The sequence below is a fragment of the Cryptomeria japonica genome, chromosome 9 (assembly GCF_030272615.1).
Source record: "Cryptomeria japonica chromosome 9, Sugi_1.0, whole genome shotgun sequence".
NCBI lineage: Eukaryota > Viridiplantae > Streptophyta > Pinopsida > Cupressales > Cupressaceae > Cryptomeria > Cryptomeria japonica.
Window position 1 is genome coordinate 617,401,458 of NC_081413.1, and position 10,610 is coordinate 617,412,067.

The following is a 10,610-nucleotide window of genomic DNA, read 5'->3' on the forward strand; positions in this document are numbered from 1 at the left end:
TTGAGAGGAAATTTTGTGGTTGTAAGAGGCCTATGGTGTGAGATTTTATTTAGGCTTGATGCAAATTAAATATTCATGTATGTTGTGGTACTTATATTTGGGCGATAAAGGTCTTCATGTTATTAATAAAAATATGGTTGGTAGTTTTCTTTTTACTTTAATGAGAATTTTGACTTGGAAGTATTTGGTTAGAAAACATATCAAAGTTTCCTTTTCTATTTCGAAAAATAAAGTAATACGTAAATCTTGTTATTATGTTACATTAATTTACTATTATATATATATATATAAGAAATTAAAGACTTTGATGGGAAAAAAAACGTTAAAATAAAGGTGTTCAGGTATAGGTGGCAAATATTGATCTAGGGGTTTTCATGATTTTTGTAGACACTAAAATAATTCCTCAGATTATTACCTCAATATTTGTTAATCATATCATTATCATTACTATCATTTACCATTATCATTATAATCGTCATTTATTATCATTAACATTAAATGATTAATTAATTATTTTTTATTGTTCAATTAATGTGAGTTAATTATCCATTTTTAATAAATTCCTAATTATCACCTCAATGATGTCTTATCTTCTCTGATATCTTATCTTCTATGATCCACATTCCTTTTGTATCTCACAAGTTAACTCCATATGAGATATTTTACCTAAATAGTTCACCTTTTAGGTCTTATTCATGTGTTAAATTTGTTTTTGTCTTAAAAATCTTTCTAGAAGTCTTAATTGTTTTAATGATCATTAACATTAATTGATTAATTAATTGTTTTTTATTGTTCAATTAATGTGAGTTAATTATCCATTTTTAATAAATTCCTAATTATCACCTCAATGATGTCTTATCTTCTATGATATCTTATCTTCTATTATCCACATTCCTTTTGTATCTCACAAGTTAACTCCATCTGAGATATTTTACCTAAATAGTTCACCTTTTGGATCTTATTCATGTGTTAAATTTGTTTAAGTCTTAAAAATCTTTCTAGAAGTCTTAGTTTTAATGATATCTTATCTTCTATGATTTATATTCCTTCTGTATCTTGAGTCATTTAATATTTGTTTATATTAAGTCATTTAATATTTGTTTATATTATTTATTTTTTGTCATAGGATTGAAGCACATGTCATGAGGTTACGACACGTGTCATGAGATTATGACACACGTCCCTTACCTTTCCACGATGCAAAATCTCATGTATCTTGTATCATATTGTATTTTTTATTGGTGGAAGAGCATCTTTTGTGTTGCTTCTCTTGGTGTGTGGGGAAGGTTTATTAAGCGTTGCACATAAATCCAGGATTCTCTTACTGTCAAGTATCTTGTATTATATTGTATTCTTGATAGGTGGAATAGCATCTTACTGTCAAGTATCTTGTATTATAATGTATTCTTGATTGGTGGAATAGCATCTTCTGTGTTGCTTCTCTGTGTGGAAGGTTATTAGCTAGTTGCATCATAGTTACTTCAACAATTTAGAGAGTTTCTATTGAGATTTTTGGTATGATGTGAAATCCTATATGCTAATACGGTCTTGAAAATCAGAAAATATTTTTAAAAATATGTTTTTTATTAATGAAAATTACAAAAATAAGTTTTTTATTAATGAAAATTTAAAAAATGTGTTTTTCTATCAATGCAAAAAACAGGCTTTGAAGGGCACTCAAAACCCTTTACAAATTGCTGCAGAATAGGTAAAATGATGCTAAACAACCAACAAAAAGCCTACAGTGAGCCTCCAAAGAAGCTACAGCAAACTGGGGCAAAACCAAAAGGAATTGCCCTTGAAACAAGAAAGGCCCCAGCTGAACCTAACAATAAGACAGCAACACAAACAACCACCCCAGTCAAGGGGGTTTGAAGCTGGGCCTGACCAAGGAGTTTTGAAACATCGAAGAATCAAACTCATCCGCATTATTATCCTCAAGAGAGATCCCCTCGGGCCCTGAACAGAATCTTCAAAATCCATTTTGTCCTGGAGGGGGATTCTCCTCAGGACCTCAACAGAATCTTTACCAGGAGTCGAGAACAGCTTCTTTCTTGTCCTTTAGGGGGATCCCTTATAAATATTTGCATGACTTAACACCACAGGAGCCCAAATTAAACCTTTCAAAATAAGACCAAAGGGAGTCTTCAAAACCCTAGCATGATTGAGTGTAATGTCCAACTCTATGGTAGTGGGAGCACAACAGAGGTAGATTTAAAGTGAATAATCTGCTCCCAAACACCCAGCTTGGAGTGTAACTTAATAGAGTTCGGTAAAATCTTACCAAGCTTTGCACAGACCGAAAAATTTGGCAGAAGCGAAGTGTAGCTACCTTTCATTACTTTGTCTATGGTTAAGAAAGAATCAAGGGCATTAGCAATACCTTCAAAACCTCTTCATGCCAGTATTCCAGAGGAAGCATTGGAAGACTAACCAATATAGGGACCCAGTTAAATATTTCCTTACACATATCAAATCTAGGAGACCATCTTCACAAAAAAAAGGAAAGATTTTCCAATGCACCACCAAGGTCCACCAAGCACAACACCCTTGCTCTCCTTAGAGTCATGGAAAGAGAAAAGGAAGAACCCATTAGGCTAAGCAGCCACCTACAACCATCCAACAGCACTCCATCTCTTCGAAGCCCAGCAACAAACAGAGTCTATATTCAGTTGAGAACCAAAGAACCTCCTAATGGCACTCTCCAAATAAAGAACGAATTGCTGGAGTAGAAATATGATAGTGTTAAAATCCAGTTTTACTACGAACTTGTGAGATTTATTTTGTCTTGATCCAGTTTTACTATAACTTGTGAGATTTATCTTGTCTTACTTTCCACCTACCATATGGTTATGGTTGCGTTTCCTTCATTTATAATTCCCATACATCAATCACACAACACTCAATTGTAAATGTCTGGCAAAAATGACTATATTCTAACCCGAAAATATTTAGCATTCCACACAACATTCTTCACTGCAAAGTCTAAATTTGGTCCAAAATCAATCAATTGAAAACTATATTAGACAATGCTGAAGTCTAGAGATTATTGAACTAGATTGTAAAATTGTATATTATGTGAATGTGTCACCATAACGGGAAATGGATTACGGGAATAGAAATATGCGATTATGTAATATAACCTAGTTTACTTTCAGATAAGTTGTATGAAAACTTAGAAGATTTTTCTTGTTTCCCTTTCCACCAAGCCGTTTGTATTTCCTTCATTTATAATTTCCATACATCAATCACATGTCACTCAATTGCAAATGTCTGGCAAAAAGACTACTTTTACCCAAAAACATTTAGCATTCTACACAGTATTCTTCACTGCCTATCAACTAGAACTCATCTTCTGCTTTTTGTAATTGCACTCCCTGACTATAGCATTATACAAATGCTACACGATTAGACTTCATCTTCCCTAAATTGTACAATCAACCATGAACGTCAACAGGTTTCTTGAATCTTGCACTGTAGTGAACAATGCAGTGTTTCTATCATTAAGAACACATCCATGTAAAATGAAAAGATGTCATCCAACCGAAACCTGTTGCAGTAAATTTGGATGGTTCATATTCACAAATAAAATGAAAAGCATTAACATTCCTCTATAAGAAGACAGCTGAACTATAGTAAGAGAATATACAAGTATGCTCATCTCCAAATATAAGTAAACAATTGTATTCAAATAAATGTTTCAAAATCAGATGGTTTCTTCTCTACCATGCTAAATCAATCATGACAACACTCGAGTAAACATCAACAAACTTTATGCCCAAGGCAACTGGCCCAGAAATAATATTTTCAAGAACTGCATTATTCATCCCATGCTCTGGACACGCCGCATAATTTGGGCACTCATGTCCATAAAGCGTTGAGCACAATTGACAAGACATGCAGTCTCACTTGAGCTAAACTTACTCCCAGGAGCACCTGTAATGCATTTATCCCAGCAGACATCTGAAAGTTTTCCTACAAGTTCATTCATCATTGCTTTTTGCTTCTCTTGCTGCATGTTACAACTTACAACATACAATACATCATAACCAGTTCCAAAAGGAGTTTAGAAAACTGCAACTTTATATAATATGCATTCAATCATTGACATAAACAGTATATGAGTGATGATAACCACCAAGAGACTGCCCCAAATGTAAATGACACTACAATGTACACATTAAGTAAATTAAACTCAAATCTACATAATAGACTCAAGATATCATCAACATAAACAGAAAGTGATTGTTGGGACAAACGCAGAGGCAACATATAGATTAATACCAATTATAAAATAAAGCTTTTCCCTGATACCATTTACACTAATCAAAGAAGACAACACAATATTTTTTAAACTTAAATAATGTCAAACTTCGGCTTTTCAACATGACAAAAAAATATTAATGACGGACTACAGCTCGGAAGAGCTCCTCTCAATAAATATATAATGCATGGAATCTGACTAAAGGCCCAACAAAAATAGGTTTCAGGAACCGATTGCCCCCAATTGTGTCCAGAATCAAGGAGAGAAGAATGAAGATTCAGCCTCCAAATACACCATTCATCCTTTCTTACGCACGCTGGATCCATTTGGTGCATGGGCAAATATAAATACTATTAAATTAGAAGGTAAATTGTGGGCGCTTTCTCCTCTTGCTTGGGAGCCTCAAAAAGAATTGAGTGCGGATAAATGGGTAAAGAGTGAAGAAAAAAGTTTTTAATGAATTTCAAGAGACTCCACCCTTCCAGAAAGAGTTGGTTTTTTTGAGAACCACAACTTAACAAATTCAGGAGCATTGAGTAAGAATTTGTCCAAATTATAAATTGGTTGTTTTGCATCCATTTGAATATCTAGACTCCAAATTTTTATTTTATTGCATAAGAATTCATGTCCAATTTTTTTTTTGTCAATATTCGATTTCTGTAATTAGTATTTACTATTTACAAGATGTTTCTCGTACTGAGATGAAAGATGGCTTCTGGCTTACTTTTTTATGTACGAAAGGTCTTCCTTGTTGTCAAAAAGAGGGTCTTCAAAAGTTGCATCCTTTGACAAGCATAGATCTCTACAAAAGAATTTCTTGAAGAAATTGCTACGCTCTTTCCCACTGATTGCATTGGGATAGGTGTAAGCTAGATAATCATTGATTAAGTAATATTATCATTCATATAGTCTTATATAGGTAGTTAGGTCAACCTAGGTGGCATCCATGGGGCAAGTGCGGTATGTATCAGAGGTCATGGTTCTCTTACTGTCATCATACTGTGATTTCTTTTCCTATTGGAGACATGGAGGAATGCCCCCTCAAAGTAGTTTATCATTGTAAGTATTTGTAGCTTATTTCATAGGTTGCCATACAAAATGTCCCAAAATTGGATTTGCAGTGGAATTTTCTATAGATTCATCTAGTGTTTCAGCATTTACTGATTCTGTCACTATTACAATTGCAAATAAACCCTAAATGATGGTGGCTTCTTTAGTTCATTTCTTTTAAGATTTATCCACCAATTTCACATGATTTATGAGATACGAAAAGGAATGCAAACACAAACACAAAGTGACATCACAAATGCCTGACTAAACAAAGACGTGCATAAATAAATGAAGAGAGTTAATACATAATGTTTTCTGCTTGATCGAGAAATACCCTATGCTGCCTGGCCAACATAGCAAGGTCAAACCAGGGTTTTGCAATTTGCAGTTCAAAGTTTCAAAACAGCCTCCACACTTGCGAAGGTTTTACTTTTAACCTTTTTTTCTTTTTTCATTTTAAAATTTAAAATAAAAAATGCTTTGAATGTTTGACGTTCCAAGGATATTAATGAAATAACTGAAAATTAAAAGATCTAAAATAAAATCAAACTACATAGGTCAAGGTTAATACTAAATTGAATTGTAGGGTGAATCATGAACCTTGAACTCAAAGTCAAAACTAACATCATAAAAATTCAATTTTATAATTTAGTTTATCAAAACAGAACTATGGGATGAAATTAAAATTGAACTATAGGATAAACTAAACTAAACTTGTAAGTCTGAATCATGGAGTTTAGAATCATAGATTAGAACATATTGAGTTTCATTTAAATCAATTTTTAGAACATACTGATTGTTCTATACTTGTTTTTCAATCTTGTTGTTGTAGGCCCATTGCAGATTGAGATTATTATGACGGCTACCAGTTCTAGCTCCATCATCCAACCTTCCTCTAAAATTTGGCCCAAGTTCATCTTCGTGGAGGCATATAGAAATGGTACAATAAATTCCAAGTAGCGGGAAATATGTTTGGATATGCAATGTGTGTGATCAATAATATACAAGTTCATAGTTCATACAATCAGGTTTAAAGCCCATTAGTGTGTCATTCCTAGAATAAGAATCAAAGCATGTCCAAGAAAGAATGGTCTAATTTTGCCACCTAATACAATAGGAAAATATATTAAACAGCAAGAGAAAGCAAATGCAAAAGTTTTCAATGATATAATACATCACTTGAAGAGAAAAAGGGGCTCACAAAGGCCACAAGCTTCTCCATCCCATAATGTCATCCTTAAAGTTGTAATAAAGAACCACTCGATTTTGGGTAAGAATGAAGAGAAACCCACTAATGTAAAGAGAGCAATGGGACCACTGGAGTGCATTTGAAACTGATGCTAAAGAGATTGTGAATTAAACTGTTGTGAGATGCCTCTATGTAAATGTTTTGTCCTTCAATGTTGGTTAATCACTGTGTTAGAAAGATACGAAGAGAAAAGTGAATGAAGCTCTAGAACGATACACAAGCCCAAGTTATAAGAAGATGTATAGCACCATATTGTCAAACGATGTCAAACATACAGAAACATCATTGGCTCCCATTAGGGCCGCATGGAAACAAATAGAGGTATCCATCATTTGCAATGAATTGAAGGATGAAAGAAAAAGGTCATTTATTTTTATTACAATGTGACCTAAAAAGTCATGAATTGTGAGGGCCAAGTAAAAAATGCACAATTTATTGCTAAACATCTTTATACAATGCATTTGGGAAGTAGGTCCTCAAAATGTTGTCTGACTTGGAACAGAAAACAAAAAATTGCAAAACAGCTAGCAAGTTGGTTGAGACACAGTCCTCACATATATTTTGGACACCTTGTGTTGTTCACTCCCTAAACCTTTGCTACAAAAATAAGATAAGAAAATAGATTGGGTCAAACAAGTCTATGTTGAATCCAAAGAGATCTAAATGTCTATCACAAACCACCACAAGACGCAAGCCATTTTTAGATCATTCTCACGATTAAAACTATTGAAGGTAATTAAAACAATGCAATTTTTTGAATTTTATGTTTCACTTTAGTAATTTATTATTAAAAAATTTAAGAATGTGGCCTTCTTTGCTTTTAATTTAAAACATTTTTATTTTTCAAGTTATTGAGAGTCGAGACCATATTTGAATCCAACACAATCATCTTGAGACAACTTGTTAAAGTGCAATAAGTGTTTTTTTGGTATGGTCGTCAACCAATCTTGATCCATATGGAAAGGTGATCTAGCATCGAGAGGGCAGCAAATGTAAAACCAATGATCCTAGATGACACTTGATAGGATTGCATGGAATATCTTCTTAATTTCACTAACCCATCATGAGTATGATCTACTTTACAAACATGGATAAGCCAGGTTTGGAAGAGGTTTATGATGGCATCAACCCAATGACTGACAAGATAAAGGCCATCATTAACTTGTAAATTCAAATTATATCTTGGCGCCAAAATATGCAAGGCCGACCAAGGGATAATGATGAGCATCATATCATATATAAGCAATGTAACCAAGGATCACAAGATATAATCATCAGCGAATTATCTGTCATTCATAGTCAGCGATTTACATCCTAATCAGCAAACTTCAGCAAGCGAACTGTGTCATCAGTCAGGCGAATAATATCCAAGGCTGAGTGAACTTCTTCAATGGTCTAGCAAACTTCATCTTGAGCAGAGCGAACTTAATCCTTGGTTGAGCAAACCTCACTCAAGGCTGGCGAACTTGTCTTCTAGGCTGCCGAATCTATTGACAGTGACTGTATAGAGCAGCAAGGTGTTCAAGGTTAAACCCTTCAGTATATTGCGCAAGATAAGTTGCCCTAGCATCTGCCCTAATCAGGGATATTGTAAAATCTGCTACTGTAATTGATCTAATCTAATCTGAGATATTCATTGCTGGGTTTTTTACCTCCAAGAGGGAGGTTTTCCCAGGGTACCGCTGTGTTCTATGTGTTCTTGTTATATTTTCTGTTTGCTGCTTTCAGTCTGATCTATAAAATCAACAGAAGATGCAATTACAACTAAGTTTGCTGATTTCCCAGCCTCCACTGGTCAAAGTGTTTCCGCTCTCCATGACCAGTATAGAAAGGATGCTCACTCTTGGTAGTACCTCAGTAGCCATAAATTACCATACCTCCAAACTTTGGCAACCATTTTTTTATAGCATGTAAGTTCATTGATATTTACTACACTGATAAATTTTATTTTTTTTACTTTCAAAATTTACTTTTTCAAATTTGGAGTTTGATTTACAATATATGAATTTAACAACTTTAGTGAGAACACAATTTGCTTCATTAGGTTACTAGCTCTCCATCTAAATGAAATTGGAGTACATACTCCATCCACTCAATGAAGCACATCTAATTGACATCGAGTAAAGAAAGGGAGCTAGTTTACGTGCATTCCAGCTTGTGCCTTCTTATTCACAAACATAATGAGTACAAGCAAGGGGCAATGAAGTTGTGGAATGTAGACCTTAAATGAACTGACTTGGATCTTTCTTCTATTTCACAATCAACATTTTTTGCAGAGTCAAGTAGCCAACATACTTTTAGTTTGAGAGATAAGTGGTCCATATGGTTCTCCTAATCTACCTGCATCATCTAACATTAACGTTGGCAGACATGTTGGTCTTAATGATGACCTATATGATGCTAATTACAAATCATATTCTTCTATCATGGCACTCAAGTTTGACAAATTGGTTTTAGCACACTGTATATCAAATTTTGAAATTTATGATTATTATGGTGGTTTTGTTTAGCATATGCATGATATACATTATTCTAAACTTAATTCTATATATACTATACATATATAATTCTTTTTTTGGTAGACATTCCCAGAAGATATCCAGCCCCCAAAAAAATGTTATACAGACATATCGTAACAACACAGTAATACCTGATTCCAATTTCAAGACTTAACTTATTTCATTTCCTATTCTTTTCTTGTGCAAGTAATTTTATTACAGAAAAGTAAGTACCATGTTCTAAAGCACAGAACTGAAGGGCAAAGTCCAACTCACAGATGAATGTAAGGTCAAGTTCTCCTATTTTTTAAATATAAACTTCATTGTCAATATGATTTTACGGGACAAAAAGATTGACCCAATAAATTAAGTTAGAGCCGCAAAAACTGTCGAAAATCTTAGATATTGTTAAATAGTGTCCTCAAAATTAAACAGTTGCCTAACTGACAACAAAATGGATAGAGACATGTCTTTGTTGATATCCGGATCTAGCTACCTCTTTAAGTCAATGGACTCTAGGGGATTAAGATAACAAAACCCAACTTACACCACTCCACAAAAAATATAACAACCACTTGAAAAAGAAGAAAAAAAAATAGAGCAAAAAACAAAGAAGGTTGCTTCCATAAATGAGCAGAGCGGAAATGTTGCAAGGATGGCTCATATCAAGTGTAATGCAATCTCTCTTGTGAGACACCAGCCAAAGTAGTACCATGTCTATTAAGACACAACGCCGCTCTTTGGGGACATCTCATCGAGCCCTCTCTCTTTTTAATCACTGCCAACCTTGGCCATTCCAAATAAAATATTCGCTTCCACTCAGAATGGTACTGCCTCAGGAATAACTAAATTTCAACAGAGTCCTACAACCAGCTCACTTAAAAATTAATGTATAACTTCTTTCAACTCGAAACCCTAAATTTGTTTAAAACCCTAATACATTCGTATTTTGACTTGCCATGCGACACGTAACTCAGTAACCAGACATTTGTTTAGAAAAAAGGCGTTACGATTGAAACATACCTCCAAGAATTGCTGAAACTCGGGCGAACTCATAGTAGAGGGATCCATGGCTGTGCTTCTCGGCTTAAACCCTAATGTATGCTCTCTGATATATAGCGGCACTAGATGGAAGGTTAATTTGACCTGACCTAAAAATAATCAATCCCACGTAGGAAGAAGTTTAAGAAGTGATGTGAATAAAACTTGCCAAATTTTTCGTGTTGATTCTCATTTTGTGTCGTGCTGGTTTAATGAGTTTAGGTAGTAGGGTCTAAATTTGATGATCATTTTATAACTTAAGAGTCTTGATATATCAATTGGAGTTATTTTAATAATATTATATTTATTATTTTTAAATATTATTATTTTTATGTGTAAAATTGATGTCTAATTTAAGATAAAAGATGAGAATTTTTTTGTTAACACAATCATTACATTCCATTTCTTGCAACTATTGTAGAATATATGTTGACACTAATAAATATATTAAAATAGTCATATAAATGTTTTAGATAATACAAGTTAACAATCGATGGAAAATAGGGGG

At 33.7% G+C, this 10,610-nt stretch overlaps 1 protein-coding gene across 1 annotated transcript; it reads right to left on the reverse strand.

The window, feature by feature from the left end:
• Positions 1-3,660: 3,660 nt before the first annotated feature.
• On the reverse strand, positions 3,661-10,306 carry LOC131042839 (mitochondrial import inner membrane translocase subunit TIM8). The gene is made up of 2 exons (XM_057976163.2): positions 10,085-10,306; positions 3,661-4,012 (listed from the first exon to the last, which is right to left on the reverse strand). The coding sequence occupies exons 1-2, from the start codon at positions 10,130-10,132 to the stop codon at positions 3,824-3,826; spliced, it is 237 nt and encodes a 78-aa protein (XP_057832146.2). The 5' UTR covers positions 10,133-10,306; the 3' UTR covers positions 3,661-3,823.
• Positions 10,307-10,610: the final 304 nt, after the last annotated feature.

What these genes read in the sequence shown, in the direction of transcription:
- LOC131042839 (XM_057976163.2), bottom strand. Translation starts at nt 10,132, where the DNA reads ATGGATCCCTCTACTATGAGTTCGCCCGAGTTTCAGCAATTCTTGGAG. An exon ending in AGTTTCAGCAATTCTTGGAG is followed by an intron (nt 4,013 to 10,084) that starts GTATGTTTCAAT and finishes TGTAACATGCAG; the next exon opens with CAAGAGAAGCAAAAAGCAAT.